Source organism: Empidonax traillii, unplaced genomic scaffold, assembly GCF_003031625.1.
Source record: "Empidonax traillii isolate 1590-97213 ecotype Southwest subspecies unplaced genomic scaffold, ASM303162v1 scaffold304:size641404, whole genome shotgun sequence".
NCBI lineage: Eukaryota > Metazoa > Chordata > Aves > Passeriformes > Tyrannidae > Empidonax > Empidonax traillii.
In genome coordinates, this window is record NW_020955497.1 from 430107 (window position 1) to 445690 (window position 15584).

A 15584-nucleotide genomic window follows, 5' to 3' on the forward strand; every position below is an offset into this window, starting at 1 on the left:
ATCATATTTGAAAAGATTGGTTTAAAAGAACAGAAATTTGAATTGGGGGGAAATATCAGGCAGTGAGATAAGAGTCAGTTTAATGAATGCTTCTTATTTCCTCTGTCTGGCTTAACAAAACCAGGTCCAGCAGTTTATTGCTTAATGAAATGTCATCAGGCAACTTCAAACAGATCAAGTTCCTAAGCTAACGAACAAGCCTGGAATATTCCTTCACTCTGTGTCTTCCACAAATTTGGAAGAGTGCAGTGGAAAACATACAGAAACATGCTCCCTTTGACTGCTGAGAAAACCCAGCACTGCTGGGTCTGAAGGCAGGAAAGGCAACACCAGGTGTGTTCATTCAGCATTTTGGGATTTTCCAGGCAGAACTGCACCGTCCCTGCTGTGCCCAGACAAAAAACCTGCCATCAATTCATCTCTAAAAGCAGTCCCCTGGAAGCCACCCAGATATGGGAAACACACCCAAACTTCCCAGGTGGCCCTAAGGATGTCTGAGATGTCCTGCAGATGAAGGAATCCAGAAGATCTGTACAAATGGATGATGGAGTGGGCTGTCAGCAAGGATGGCTTTTATTCCAGTGCAGAAATGGAAAGGGTGAGCGAAATAAAGGAGAGATCTGGAAGCCCTGCAGACCACCTGTTCCCAAATCAAGGCAGCGTGTGCACTGATTGGTGTGATCTGAGCTGTTAAACATGTCCTGGTGAAGTTTTATAAGCTAAGTTTTATAAGAAAGAAAACAAAAAATACTTCAGGCGTTCAAAATGCAAGGCACGTGTTCTGTCATGTAGAACGAGGTGAGTCGGTGTTCTGAGAGCGGTTTTCCTTATGTGTGGACATCATATGAGTGATGTCTGAACACAATTCCTCTCCCGAGGTATTTGTGGGCATAATTAGACAGACCTGTTAGAAATTAAAGGTGATGAAGTTATAATAAATGGAATTTTCGCTTAAGTCAGGCTTAAAGAATATAATGAACAAGGAACAGGGAGAGTTGGGGAAAGGAAAAACGTCCTGGGAAAGTCCAGTCCTCCTGGGGAAAGAATAAGTAAAACTGAGCAGCAGAACATCCATTCCAAAATTTCACATCTCCTTACAAAACTTGCTGTTTGCTACACAGCAAAATGCTTTATTTATGTTCTGTGTTTCCTAAAGGAAAATATTGGGAATGGCACTTTGGGAGGAATGAGGTAATTGGATATAACATGAAAAATCACTGTTCCCATTGCTTTTACCTATGACTTAACTGTTTAATTATGCCCATTACATTGTCTGTGCTGATGATGGGCTGGCCATGGAACGCAGATTTTAAAACAATCCCTGCCAACTGCTTCTTAGCCTTCAATATTTCTTTATTTTTCCAGCCACGAAACAGTGTCAGACAGACTCGAAACACATTTTTATAAACCTGTGCTAGAAAAAATCTGGTCACATCCAAACCTGGGCGTGCACTGCCAGAGTTCTGAAGGCACGACTGCAAGGTGGCACATAAATCAGATCACTGCATGGGTAGCCCCTGCTTTCAGCACACCGGTAAATAGGTCAGCACCAGTAAACAAGTCAGGAATTCAGGATTTGAATTAAAAAATGAGATTGTCTAGCAAAAGAAAAAAAGCTTATCCCCATGGTATGGACACTGCAAGAAACACAGGGTTTGGATTTTTCTAGTTCCACATGAAAAAGTACTTTCACAGTGGGGTGGGGAATGGGAAAAAGAAGCTGTTTGGGGGTTTTCCAGCTGTATTTCTCTCTCATCAGAGTGTGTATGATGGTATTACCCCTTCACTTGAGTAAATCTCATTTCTCACTTGAAACAGAAACTTTGGCCAGGGCATGAATGCCACCTGGGGACACAGATGCAGCTCCCCCAGCATGTCCCAGCTGCCAAAAGAGGGAATGAAGTCACTGCCTTCAGGTCTTCTGGGACTGCTGGGACAACACTCCACATGTACAGTCTCTCAAGATAAAATTGCATTAAGGCTGTGATAAAAACCAGAGTACACAAGAATTAAGGCTAGAGTTGACCTCCAACAGTATGGGGATTCTTCAGAGGTTTTCCTTATCTGAAAAGTGCCCAAACTGTTTGCCTTCAGAAAGTTCTTGTCTGATATAAATAATTAACAAGATCACTTGCCAGCACAGTAAACACACATCCTTTGGTAGTCAACACTGTGTGCACACTGCTCTTACTTCTTATCTGCTCCTCCATTTTTCAAAAGCATGTGCCACACTTTTAACATCTTGGGAATTGCTTCCCACATTTGCCATCCTTATGAATACACGAATACATGAACTTGTTCCCTGGGAGCAGAGCCCGCCCACCCCCTGGCTCCCTCCTCCTGTCAGGGAGTTGCAGAGAGCCAGAAGGTCCCCCCTGAGCCTCCTTTTCTCCAGGCTGAGCCCCCCCAGCTCCCTCAGCTGCTCTTCGAGGTGCAGACCCTTCCCCAGCTCTGTTCCCTTCTCTGGACTTGCTCCAGCCACTCAGTGTCATTCTAACCATGAGAAGCCCAAAACTGACCCCAGGATTCAAGGTGTGGCCTCACCAGTGTCCAGTACAAGTGGACAGTCACTGCCCTGCTCCTGCTGGTACCATCCAGGTGTTGTTGGCCATCTTGGACCACTGAGCCCATGATGGCTCATGTTCAGCTGCCCTTGACCACCTGTCACCTTCCCCACACCTGGAGGTGGTTGTGGGTTGTGGCTGAGGGCCTGACAGGGCAGGGGTGGGGATCAGGCTTTATGTCACTGGTGCTGGGGATGTTGATGGGACATTGAATGGATCCTGGTCTTCAACATGCTTAGGATATCACGGTTGGCACAGTAGCTGATAAAGCAAAGCCTCGTGAGCTGAGACAGTTTAATAAGGAAAACAAACCAGAACCAAACAAGCGATGCAAAACGCCACAGTGGCTCCAGGCCTGATGCCTTGCTGGTCCAGGGGCATCAGCAGCAGCAATAGTTGTGCTGCTGAGCAACATCATGAGGTGTGGGGCTCTCCTTGGGGTCAGGGCAACCAGCTGTCCTGGCTCTTTCACTTCCAAACATCTGGTACCACCAAGGCTGCTCCCTGGTGCTGGGCTGAGGAGCAGAAAAGGCCTCAGCACTGTTCAGTCTCTGCTCAGCTGTGGCTGAGACAGAGCTGTGTTCCCCACCCTGCTTTGGTCACAAACCCAAAGCACGGCCCCGTGCAAAGTTAACTCCATCTTATCCACAACCAGTGCATTTGCTCAGCGCTGCCTCCAACTCCACACTCAGTGAGGTCCCCATCTCTGGGCTTGTATGGCCTCAAACCCCAAACTTTTTGAGGTAGTGGTGATGTCACAGCAGGCACTGTGACATCATCACCCAAGCCATTATTGGCGGAGCATGTAATCAGTGGTGACAATGTCAAAGAAGTCACTGTGACGTCATCTCCAAGGCCTAAAGCGTAAAAGATGGCTGCTTGTCAACCAGGGGGAAGTTAGCTGGGGGGTGGGGGGGGGGGGTTCTGGAGCCCTTGAGGCAGCTCACATGCATCTCTCTTCAATCAGGGTTGGTGCACGAGTGTCAGGTGGAGAAAGGCCAGCTGTGTTGCAGCAAAGGCTCTCCTGACATTCACCACCAACCTGTTCCGTATCTGCAATGGCACAGCTGGACAAAGTCTCAAAGGAGCAAGGTGAAAGAGAAGTCTCTCTCCCCACGGTTCCCATGGCTGCAGAGGGGATGCCAAAGCACACTGTGAGCAGCCAAGAACACTGGCAGAGGGAGGCAGGAGATTCCCAACTGCCTTAGGGCCAGCGGGGCCCAGGCTGGGCTGTGGGCACCTGCTGGGGCATCCCTGCCCTGCCCTTCTGCCAAGCCAGCAGGGACAGAGCAGGATCCTGGGGACCATCCTGCAGGTGCACTTCCCCAGCCCCAGAGAGGTGCTCATCCCAGTGCCATGTGCTCTCTCTCTCTCCAGTGTGCCTGCTGTGTCGCCGGGCAGAGGTGGACCCGGACATTTGTGGGGTCAAGAGGGTGAAGTTCAGGCTCTGCGTCCATATCTACTGCCAGGTGAGTTCTCACAGGGCTCCCTCCAGCCTCCTGCCAGGGAAGGGCCCTTCCTTGCTGAACTAAGGAGCTCCTGGCTTTTCCTGCTCTGCAGTTCTTTGCCAGCGGGCTTTTTCCACAAGAGAACTCGGAGGACTTTTTTGTTAGGGACACCAGACGCGTCATCCAGGAGGCAGCCAAGAAGGTGAGGACCTGGAAGGAGCGGGGAGCTTTGCACCAGGAGAGGCTCCCGGACTCCAGGAAAGAAACCCCAGCCCCAGCACAGGCAACAGCCTCGTGCACAGGCAGGTCTGGGGCTGTGAGCCCTCAGCGCCCACATCCCATGCCCCGCCCGGAGCTGCAGGGTAGCCATGCAGCCCTGATCCTGCTGCTCAGGGGCTGCTGTGCTCTTTCCAGCACTGCTTCGCTTGCAGCAAGATGGGGGCCACCATCACTTGCTGGAAGACGGGGTGTGACCGCAGCTTCCACCTGCCCTGCGCCCCGCAGGGTGAATGTGTCACCCAGTTCTTCGGGCTCTACAGGTAAGGGCTGCCAGCCCTCATGCCGGAGCCTTCTCGTTTGTCTTCAAACCACCTGCTGTCCACAGTGGCCAGGCAAAAGAGGAACCCACAGGGACAGTTCCCAGCAGCCTCCCACAGGCAGCGGCAGAGCCCTCACAGGGGCTGGGGCTCCATCACAGCTCCTCCGCCCTCCTCGCCATCACTGGGGAAGGACTCGGCGCCTCCCACCTCCCCTCCCTCACCTCTTCCATCTTGCCCCCAGGTCCTTCTGCTGGGAGCACCGCCCACAGCAAGCAGTGCAGGCCCTTCCAAGGCAGAACAACACCTGCAGCATCTGCCTGGATACCGTGGAAGACAAAACATCCTACAGAACCATGGTGTGCCCCGCATGCCAAGACGCCCGCTTCCACCGGCACTGCATCCAGAAACTGGCTCTCCACGCTGGCACCTGCTTCCACTGCCCGTGCTGCCAGAACCAAGAGCCGTTTCTGATGGAAATGCTCACCATGGGGATCCGAATCTCCAAGAGGTTGCTTTTTCTCTTCCCAACTTACAAGGCCTCGGGCCCAAGCGCAGTGCCAGCCTAGGGACTGCCCCAGCAGGCCTGGCTGCCTTCTGTCCCGTGCCTCTTGTCCTCAGCTTCGTGGAGGAGCTGGAAACAGGGCAGGCAGAAAAGCAGGGATTGCCTGGAGCAGCTGGGGCTCAAGGCTTTCCCCTCCTTCTCCTTCAGACCCCCATCATGGGAGAGTGACCCAGCAGTCGAAGCATTAGAGCAGAGGCAGAGCCGCTGCGACACCGCCACGTGCCTTTGCCCGGGGGGCAGGAAGCACACAGAGGAAGAGGGGTAAGTTGCCAAAGCGGCAATCCAGGGCTCTGCACGGGGTCTTTGTCTCCCCACGGGCCCAGGCAGGAAGGACTAAGAACAAGGGCTCTGCTGGGCCACCCCTTGCTGCCTCGCCACTTTATCCTCACAACCAGAGTCTCGTTTTCTCCCCCAGGCCCTGGGAACTGCTGCTGTGCAGCTCCTGCGCCGCCGAGGGCACCCACCGACACTGCTCCTCTTTGGAGAGCAGCGCCAGCTCCTGGGAGTGCAAGGGCTGTGCTGGCACAGAGACTGGTGGGTGGCACAGCACCCGGGGCCCTGCTCTGGGGTCAGAGGCCAGGCTGGCTCTGGCAGCAGCGCCTGAGGCTGGGCTTGGCACCAGGAGGGCTGTGGGTACCACGGCGGCCTCTCCCGCCCAGGGGCTGAGTACCCATCCTGCTGACCCTCCCGCCTCTCCTTGCAGGTTCCACTGACAATTCAGAGCTTGTCAAGCCCGGCACTTCCAGCCAGGCAGCATCAGGGCTGGGCCACGCAAGCAGCAGCCTCTCCAGACACCCTGGGCCAGCCCAGATCCAGCACGGCACACAGAGACCATGGCAGGCACAAAACTCGGGTAGCCCCACGGTAAAATGCCCAAGGATCAACTGTGTGCCACCGCTGAGTGCCGAGACCAGCAGCCCTAGCACTTCCAGTCAGGCAGTGTCCCAGAACACGCTGCCCATCAACAGCAGCAGCTGCTTCCCCCGCCCTCGGCAGAGCTTGAAGAGGCAGCGCCCAGAGCAGGACAACGGGTCGTGGACACCCGGCAGCCCGCCCGCAAAACGCCGCAGGATGGACGAAGGGCCGGCCCAGAGCGCTGAGGGCAGCAGGCCCAGCACCTCCAGCTGGGCACCGTGGCTGTACCGCGGCATTTGGGCAGCCAACAGAGCGGCATCACAGTTACTGCTGCTGTACAGACCGTCGTGGCTCTTCCCCAGCTCCGGGAGGGAAAACCACTCCCGGCCGGGGCCGGTTCGGATGCGACACATCTCACGGCAGCGACGGCGGGCGAGGAAGCCCTACAGCCTGCCCCGAAACCACCGCAGGACAAGGCGTGCGGCAGCCCGGCGTGCTGGGCCCCCCCACCCACCACAGAAGCACAGGAAAAAAAGGAAATAAAAGTTCGTTTGCACTGGGAGATGCCACCCTCCTTTCCCAGTCGTCTCGCAGCCTACAGAAACTGATCTGCTGGTTGAGGAAGATGCTCCAGCATGTGTATCCTCTCAGGGGTTCAAACTGTCCCATCACGGTGCTTGGTGTCAGGTGAAGCTTGTGGACCTAAAGTCCTGTAAATACATTGTATTAGCAAGTAGGCGACATGTAAAAATTCCACCTCCTCTCTGAAAACATCTGGAATGCAATTCAGCAGCTCTGATAGAGTATTCCATTAGGAGCTGGGACACAGGGGGACAGTCACTGCCCTGGTCCTGCTGGCCACAGTATTCCTGCTGCAGGCCAGGGTGCCACTGCCATTGCCGACGTTCATCCAGTGCCAACCATCACCTCCTGGTCCTTTCCTGCCAGGCAGCTTTCCAGACACTCTTTCTCAAGTCATGTTGTTCGTGTTGTTCAACATGCCATGGTCAGGGTATGGGGTCGACCTCAAACTCTTCAGGCCATTGCTGATCTCATGCATTAGGCATGTTTCTACTAACACATCCCAAAAAACCTTGAGTGATGTGCAGAGGAGGCTTTGGGAGCCCGGAACAGTCAGACAGGCATTTCTTTCTGTGCACAGGGCTACAACTCCCAACCCTGTGGCTGCCCATCCCTGGAAGTGTCCAAGGCCAGGTTGGATGGAGCTTGGAGCAACCTGGGCTAGTGGAAGGTGTCCCTACCTGTGGCAAGGGATGGAATGAGGTGATCTTTAAAGTTCCTTCCAACCTAAACCAGATTATATAATACAGCCTGGAAACTAGGTTTGGGAATGGTCAGGGAATTGAGCAAATGCTTTTATTGTCAAAAGCTGTGAGCAGCAGCTGCCTCCCAATCAGTTTTAACTTAATCTTATGCCACTTTAAACTTTTATGGATGAGCAGGAAGAAAGAATAAAGCTTGTCCCTGATGAAGCTTTCAGACAGCACTGGGATTAGGGACCCGATGAAGAAGAGGAGGAGGATGTGCTGCAGAGGCAGCAGTGGGTGATCATAGAATCACAGAATCTACTGGGTTGGGAAAGACCTCTGAGATCATCAAGTCCAACCCTTGATCCAACACCCGTGGTTCCCAAACTATGGCACTGATGCCACATCCAGTCTCACCTTAAAAACCTCTAGGGATGGGTGAATCCACCACTTCCCTGGGCAACCAAATCCAATGTCTGATCACTCCTTATATTCCACCTAAAATTCCCCTGACACAGTTTATGACCACGACCTCTTGTCCTGCTGCTGATTGCCTGGACCCCCACCTGGCTACACCCTCCTGTCAGGGAGTTGCAGAGTGATGGGCTCTCCCCTGAGCCTCCTCCAGGCTAAGCAATCCTCAGCCTCTCCTCATAGGACTTGTGCTCCAGTCCCTTCCCCAGCCTGGTGGCTCTTCTCTGGACCTGCTCCAGCCCCTCCATGTCCTTCCTGAACTGAGGGGCCCAGAACTGGACACAACACTCCAGGGGTGGTCTCACCAGTGCTGAGTGCAGGGGAAGAATCACTTCCCTGTTCCTGCTGGCCACACTGTTCCTGATGCAGGACAGGATGCCACTGGCCCTCTTGGCTACCTGGGCACACTGCTGGCTCATGTTCAGCTTCCTGTTGATTAAAACTCCCAGGTCCCTTCCTGCCTGGCTGCTCTCCAGCCACTCTGTGCCCAGCCTGTGGCCCTGCAGGGAGTTGCTGTGGTCAAAGTGCAGGACCCAGCACCTGGCCCTGTTGAATCTCATCCTGTTGGAATCAGATCACGGATCCAGCTTGTCCAGGTCCCTCTGAAGAGCCCTCCTGCCTTCCAGCAGATCAACACTTCCCCCTCTTGGTGGGCTCAGTCAGATAAAACAACAGAGAAAGCAGCTGCAGGGATGTAGCTGGGCTGTAGCGGGGTTCTAGCATCCCACTCCACCTACAACCTCTTCTACCACTGCTTAATATCAAAGTCTGCTTAAATTTTCTGAGATAATGCCTTTGCCAACACTGCTTGAATGATCCTCCTTCAGAGAAGGCTCTAAGGTGGAGGCTGGGGGATACAAACCCATGGGCCAGTGGTCCCCCACGCTGTGTGATGTGTTCCTGATGTTAATTATCTGCTTGGAGTCTGGTGATGAGCAGAGATCATATTCTATTAATAGTCTTCATTCTTTTTCAGTGACTAACCTCCCTCCTTAATTTCAAAGCCTCACATCTCTAAGATGGACTGAACTTAATTGTGGAGTTTCTGGCTGCTTTGCTACTATTTTAATATTTCCTATTCAAATCCACAGTGACGCCTCACCTCTGCACTGGGTGCTGTCACAAAACTCACCTCTCACGCTGATTAGCAAGCAGGAAAACATCACTTAAATCAAGGTTAGACCCTTCCACAACAGATTGACAGTATTTGTGAGCAAGGGAAAAGCAGCAGTAGTTGTGGATCCTCACACTGGGAAAGCTCTGCCTGCTGCTCTCAGAACTAAGCTCCAAAAACAAGATCTGCATGAAGACAAAACATCACTGGAAACATTTAAACATCTGGCTTGTTTAGCCTTAATAAAGAGTGAGGGGTCATGTGCTGAATCTTTAAGAGGAGAATGAAGTGCACTCCAAGCCCTGGGTATAAAGAACAGGGAATCAAGGCATGAAAGGGATGAAGTGGGAGATAACGACCCCACTGGGCAAAGGAAGAGCACTTTTTGAAGCTTCCCAGGTTTTGGGAGAGAGCACTAGCCTGGAAAGCGGGGCTGAAAGGAGCTCTGTGACCTGCTGCCACTGCCAGCACTTTGTTCCTGTTCTTGCAAAGCTCCATCACTCTGTGCAACCTCAGTGAGCTGTGCTTCCTCCCACTGAGCTATCCCAGATTTTCATACCCTCATCCCTTTTTTGTTCTTTAGATAAATATTGATCACACCCCAGGTTTCTCTTAAATTCTCTTAAAACATATTCTCTAAAGTTTCAAAATTTAGCTGTGCCAAGACAGGGAGATCCTCAGGGCTCTCTCATGGGGCAAGGCAGGCAGCAGTTCTTCTCTGACTGTGCTGGATTTCACCCCAGACCTTGTTCTCCCTCTGTTCAGATGAGATCTCAATCCAGAAATGAAGGTAAAAATACTGAGGCTGGAGCACCAAGAGAGTTTTATGGGCAGAGCTGGCCCAGCCATAATGAGACAAGGAAAGTTGTGCCACATGGGGAAGGAGGTCCCCAGCACCACCATGGTTTTTAGCCTTTCTTTTTGGTTTTAATTTACTTGTTATTGGTTTAGCATGTGACCACCCACTAGCCTGCAGAAGAATAGTGTGGGCAGAGGACTAGATTAAACCAAAATGTTCCTGCTCAAACTCATGGTGTGTGAATTACAAACTGTTGACTTTCAGCTCAGAAAAAATCGTCCCCATCCATCTCTGAGCACCCTGCACTCACCAGGCCCCCACCACAGTGCCTTTCCCTCCTCATAAGGAGTCTGGGCTGCAGCAAACATCCATTTGGAGGATCATCAGGAACACCTTGAGACTCTCCTGGGAAAACCTGAAAATTGGATTCCTCACCCACAAAATAAAAAAACCCACAGGTGCTCAAGGGGCCCTCCCAGGGATGAAGTTCCTCCAGGCTGCCTGATGACAAGCTGCGGCTCACACCTGTGGACAGAAATAGTGCTTAAAAAGCCCTGTTACGTGATCCCAGTTCATCTCCACAGGGCCACAAAGAGCAGAGCCTTTCAAAACTGTAGCATTTGATTAGCTCCTTCACTAGAAGCAGCAGCCCTGCTTGGAGAGGCCCCTCTGCAACCACCAAATGTCTTTAATGATGCAGGTACCGCCTGCTGCGAGCGCGGCGGCTGCACAGGAACACCTTCCCCATTTGGCTTTAATCCTGTTTTCATTTTTGTGCTCTCCAAGGTTAAATTCAGAGCTGGGAGCTCCAACCCAAGCCCTTCAGCTCCGAGCCTGTACCACACGCAAATACCATTCCCTTTCTCACACTGTCTTTGGCCTTGACGTGCAGCAACTGTTCCTGCACATGGGAGGGAGAGATCAAGGACTGTATCAGCAAGGCCACAGCTCTGTGTTTGTATTCCAGCTGCCTGACATTTTTTGCAGCCCAGACAATACAAAATGTCCCAGTTACATGGCTCTGGTCCACGCTCACACAGAGCCTCCTCCAGGGGAGCTCAGGGGGAGCAGCCTGCTGCACCATGCAATATTTTCACACAACAGCATCATTTTCTTGGGCTGGACAGTCCCTGTGAGACTCACCTTATCCTGGTTATTCAAAAAGATGAGGGTTTATCATCAGAGAAGGCAGGAGATGCCACACAACTGGTGGCAGAAGGTATGGAGCACAGGATAATCAACAAAACTTTCATGGGCTTTATGATTTCCTCAGCTGTCCTGCCTCCATTGGGATGGAAATGAGTGAAGGCCCTTTTCAGAGAAGCTGTTCTATTCATGTTATTCAGAAAATGCCTCCAGTATAGAAATTAACTCATTTTTATAATGATATCCCATTGTTCTTAAGAGTAAAAGATGAAAACTTTGAAGGACTACTGGAAATAGATGTTCTTGTCACCTAGAGCTGCAGGTAAGGGGAGCGCTCCTGTGCTTCTTCTCCCTCAGAGGTCTCAGGATGATTTCTGAATGCCAAGGAAACTCCCACCACATCCATGTGAGGCCTGTAGCTCCTTCAGCACAGCCCTAATTGCCAAATACTTTAATAAATATTGACCAGGCCTTGACCTTGTTGCCAAGAAGAGCCAGATGGAATGCACACCACTGCCATTCCTACCAGGACAGTCCATTTTGAGCCATGGTTTTATTCCTGACATAAAACTAGGCTCTGGTCACAACTCCTCTGAGGCAGGACAGCCTCAGTGTCTGCTGAAAGTACCTATGGCAGACAGGAACTGAGTGTTTAGAGGGTAATTACTCGCCTTTCTCATTTCACAACTCTTCCAAATGACTGTATTAGCTTGAGGATTAGGTCTCCCATGTGTCAGAGCCCGAGGAAGAGCCAGGAGTTCATCCAAGGTCCAGGCCTTTGTTTGGTTCCCGCACTGTGCAAAGGGTCAACACTCTTGAGGGGCTTTCTGTGCAGCCTAAATCACGGCAGATTAATAGGATTTTATACAGGAATGAGTAGGAGTTGCTTTCTACCCATATTTGTTTGGACTGGTGCCGATAGCAGCCTGGGGATTTTCCAGACAGCACAGTCTCTGCTCAGATTTCTCCAAACAAGCCGGAGCAGAGGGCGTTGAGGGAAACAACAACTGGAGAGGACTGGGTATGGCCACCTCTTATCTGTGCCACGTTAACATCCAGCACGAAGGGCTGCAGGGGGAGGACGGGCTGCCTCAAGGATGAAAACAAAAGCATAATAACTTTCACTGGAAATGAAAAACAAAGGAGCGTTCTCGCCGGTGGCCCAAGAACAGCAGCTCTTCCTTGATCCCTGAGCAGCCTGACTGCAAGGGGCCTGGATAACTCCCTCCTGCTCCCAGGAAAACACAACCATTGTGTTGAACAGTGTGTAAAACACAACCAGTGTTTTACACATGAGGCAGGACAGTTGGATTTGATAGTCTTAGAGGTATTTTCCAACCTTAATGATTTTGTGATTGTGTGAAAATTACCACTCTCAAGAATTTGGTGACCCTCCAAATGACCCCCAAGACCTGTTCCAAGTGATGCCCAACACAGAAGCTTTGTGGGCTTCCCACCAGGGTGGTAGGAGGAAACAATTTTTAATTGTTTCATAGTGCCGGTACCACTTTTTTCCTTGTCTGCTTCTCCTGCTGAGGGCTGAGTGAACATTCAGCAAAACACTTCTTTTTACTGCACAAATGTGTCAACTCCAACTGTTTAAGCCTCTCACTCAGGATTGAAGCACCACAGGGAGGCCTAGGGAAAGCAGTGCCCAAGTTTAAAGGTATACTTAAAATTTTGTCTCTAACCCCCACCTTCTCCTTTGCTCTATTTCAGTACTGTGAGAAGGAAAGCCTCTTTTTTACCCCCTCTAAGCTTTCCCTACATCCCTCTCAGTCAGAATTACTGGGTATTTGCCACACTAGAGGTACAGGAATTCTTTTCACAATCCCCTTTCACACGAGATTAGCCACAAGAATGCACAGTGCATGTTACCTTGAGATAGTGCTTGGAGATGAGACTGAAGTTTGTGTCACATTTTGCTGTTGGCGCCAAGACCGAAAGCAGGTTCCCAGGAGTCCCAAACTTCAAAACCCTGCACCCAGCGCTAAAGTCTCAGTTTAAAACCGAGCTTCTGGCTCCACCTGCTGCCGGAAGGATGGAAGAGATTAAAGAGCAGCTACAGCCAAAAAAAAAAAGAAAAAAAAATCAAAAAAAAAAAATAACAAAGAAACAACTAAGGCCTGCTTTTCTACTTAACTTGTCCAGCAAGGTTGTTGTTAAAAGACAAACAAAAGAGATTGCTTCATCATGGAAAATTCTACCGGGTTCAAGAGGTGCAGCTCTTGACCCCGTCATGACCGCCAGGCACTTGGATCCTATTAAGTTACCTATTTTGGTAATTTTTTAACTTTAGAAAAAGCTGTTTGATGACACAAATTCATGGCTGAAAAGAAGCCCAGGTAAAGGACAATGTCATAAGCATGGTTCCCAAGATTGCCAGCAGGAAGGGGAAAAAAAAAAGGAAACCCTGCATTGTACATTTTCCCATCTTCCCCTGTTCACTGTGCGGCTCTTGCCTCTCAGCGTTCCACTGGGCGCCTTTAAATCTCGGGTTTACATTTGCCCACAAAGAGTCTAACTTTTTTTTCTTTTTATGCCAGGATATATATTTTGTGATTTCGTGCCGACGCCCGCGCGCGTTTCCCGTGCCAAAGCGCGCCAGGTGCCAGCACAATCGGGCGTTATTCCCGCTCACAACGCTGCCAGTGAAGCCAAGGGCTGCCCCCGGGTGCCCCAGGAATGCTGGTTTGGCTCTGGGGTGCTTGGATTGCCTCCGTGTGTTTGCACAGCACTGAAGGCAGAGCCGCTGCTCGTTTAGAAAAGCATTTCGTGCACCTGATGGAAAGAAACGTTAGAAGCTACTTCACAAAAAATATGTGCAGGCCATCTGAGGGAGGCAGATTAAGCCTTTACTGCTTAAAGGAACATTTTGGAGATACATGTTCCCACCTTTAGAAAGTTACATTGCTACATAGCTCCTGCTAAGGAAACCTAAACCCTCTGGATAAGCAATGCAGAGCTCTTTCAAATGCCATTTTAAAAAGAGGTTTCAGTTACAGCAGCAAAAAAGCATCATCAAGGCAATGCCATTTCCGCACTCTCATCTCTAGCTAATACAAACTTTACAAAAATACATTAGGAAGGTACAGAAAGGGTACTCTCTGAGCTTGCATTTATCACTTCTTCACCTCTTATAAAGATGTCATGCAGACACAAAGCTCATAATATTTTATGAAATATGTGTTTTCTTTGTACACTCTTGTGTGTATACTACACTAATTTGTAAATTATATTCAGTTTGGCCTCCTTCAAGTTAAACTTTGCTCAGCAGCAGCCTTTGGCTGAGCTACCTGCACTTGAGCAATCAGCGGAACAAGCACAAACCCCAAAGCACTGGGTTTCTGGCACTCAGCAGGTGGGGGCACCTTAGTTATCTACATTTTTTTTTTAGTAACAAAAGCCCTGAAGAAAATGTCTGAGGCTAATTAAGATCCCAGACAATAAAAGCACAGACGGATTTACAAGCACATTAGTTATACAAGCAGCTGTGCTTGAGTTTGAGAGGTTGGAGCAGTGTCACTGACAACGGGCCAAATTCCACTTTAGGATTGCCAAAAAACACTTTCCATGATAAAGCAAATCCTTCTTTGCCCCCTCCCTACCTTTCTCAAAACAGACACAACATTCCAAAGGCAGATGATCTTTCTGACTGCCTGTCACTTTGTCACTCTGCACAGGAGAAGAGGAGGATCTCTGACATTCCCTTTGGCCATCCCAGCTCTTCCTGTTATCTCACAGACAACTGCCAACTTGGTTTTTATTGTTGTTAAGCAGAGGTTAACTGGTGACAGGCTCAGTGTCTGGAAAGAGAAATCCTGGGTACCCGTCTTCACTCCTGAAATTATACATATAATTCTGTACTTGTTGTGGCATTGAACTGTAATTAAACCAAACAATCAAACCCCTCTGTCTGCTCCAGCTTGGGCTGCAGTCACACACCTTGGTCCCTGCTTAGTTGAGAGGGTCAGAGAACCTTCAGGTTAAAAGAGAAAACTCAAATTACCCCATCATTAAATAAGGGCAATTTAGGATGACAGTTTCTGAGTTGTCTTCAGAAAGTCTATACTCACTCTGATTTTCATAAGCTTGTAAAAAAACTGGACTCATGAAGCAACTATAAGATGAATACAAAAAAGCCCAGAGATCCAGCAATGGTCTGCTGGAGAAAAATTTCTCAGGTTCTCAAAAATCTTGGCCTAATAAATCTGCAACCAGAAAATAGGTTGGACAAGATTAGAGCTCAAATTGATCGCCAGCAGCCAGAGAAATGCTCTCAGAGGATGCAAGTCAGTAGAGCAAGTTACAGAATTTTACATGCACATAATTCTTGCCTATTACACAAATAAAAAAATGGGGGGAAACAGCTTTAAAGCTGTTCTTCAAAGGAGTTTGCACAAAAAAAAAAATAAACCCTACAATACTGGGGCATAAACTACAGTACTCCATCCAAGCCATGTGAACTAGTTTGGCTCTTCCCAGCATTTTTCAGGGCACAGCAGAGCAGGGAATTGCAGGAGTAGCACAGCAAGGGCTCTAGAAAACATTGTCTCTCAGGAAATACTCCGAATCTTAACCAGAGAAGGAGCAAGGACTGAAACAAGGACAATAACAAACTTTAGGTATGTAAGAGGCTGCCACATGGAAGGAAAATAACCTGTTCTCTGTGGCCTTAGGGACACTGTAATGGGCAGCAAGAGAGACAGATGTGGTAGGAGACTTGCTGCCAGTAAGGGCAGGGAAGCACTAAAACACACTGAAGTCTTCTGCCCTCCAGCCCTTTCAGAAAATTAGGCAAACACTGACAGCTGT

The 15584-nt window shown here is 49.9% G+C and overlaps 1 protein-coding gene across 5 annotated transcripts; it reads left to right on the top strand.

Annotated features, from left to right (window-relative positions):
• The first annotated feature begins 3480 nt into the window (after window positions 1-3480).
• LOC114061007 (PHD finger protein 7-like) lies at window positions 3481-6701 on the top strand. 5 transcript variants are annotated; one of them, XM_027890967.1, is made up of 8 exons: window positions 3481-3656; window positions 3942-4033; window positions 4125-4214; window positions 4427-4551; window positions 4793-5059; window positions 5261-5374; window positions 5529-5647; window positions 5817-6696. In XM_027890967.1, the coding sequence occupies exons 1-8, from the start codon at window positions 3623-3625 to the stop codon at window positions 6509-6511; spliced, it is 1536 nt and encodes a 511-aa protein (XP_027746768.1). In that variant the 5' UTR covers window positions 3481-3622; the 3' UTR covers window positions 6512-6696. The 5 variants fall into 5 exon arrangements, with proteins under 5 accessions (XP_027746768.1, XP_027746766.1, XP_027746770.1 ...); XM_027890965.1 differs by having other exon boundaries at window positions 5258-5374; window positions 5817-6695; XM_027890969.1 differs by having other exon boundaries at window positions 3603-3718; window positions 4444-4551; window positions 5258-5374; window positions 5817-6701.
• Window positions 6702-15584: the final 8883 nt, after the last annotated feature.

What these genes read in the sequence shown, in the direction of transcription:
- LOC114061007 (XM_027890965.1), top strand. Translation starts at nt 3,623, where the DNA reads ATGGCACAGCTGGACAAAGTCTCAAAGGAGCAAG. An exon ending in CAAAGTCTCAAAGGAGCAAG is followed by an intron (nt 3,657 to 3,941) that starts GTGAAAGAGAAG and finishes CTCTCTCTCCAG; the next exon opens with TGTGCCTGCTGTGTCGCCGG. An exon ending in AAGCACACAGAGGAAGAGGG is followed by an intron (nt 5,375 to 5,528) that starts GTAAGTTGCCAA and finishes TTTCTCCCCCAG; the next exon opens with GCCCTGGGAACTGCTGCTGT.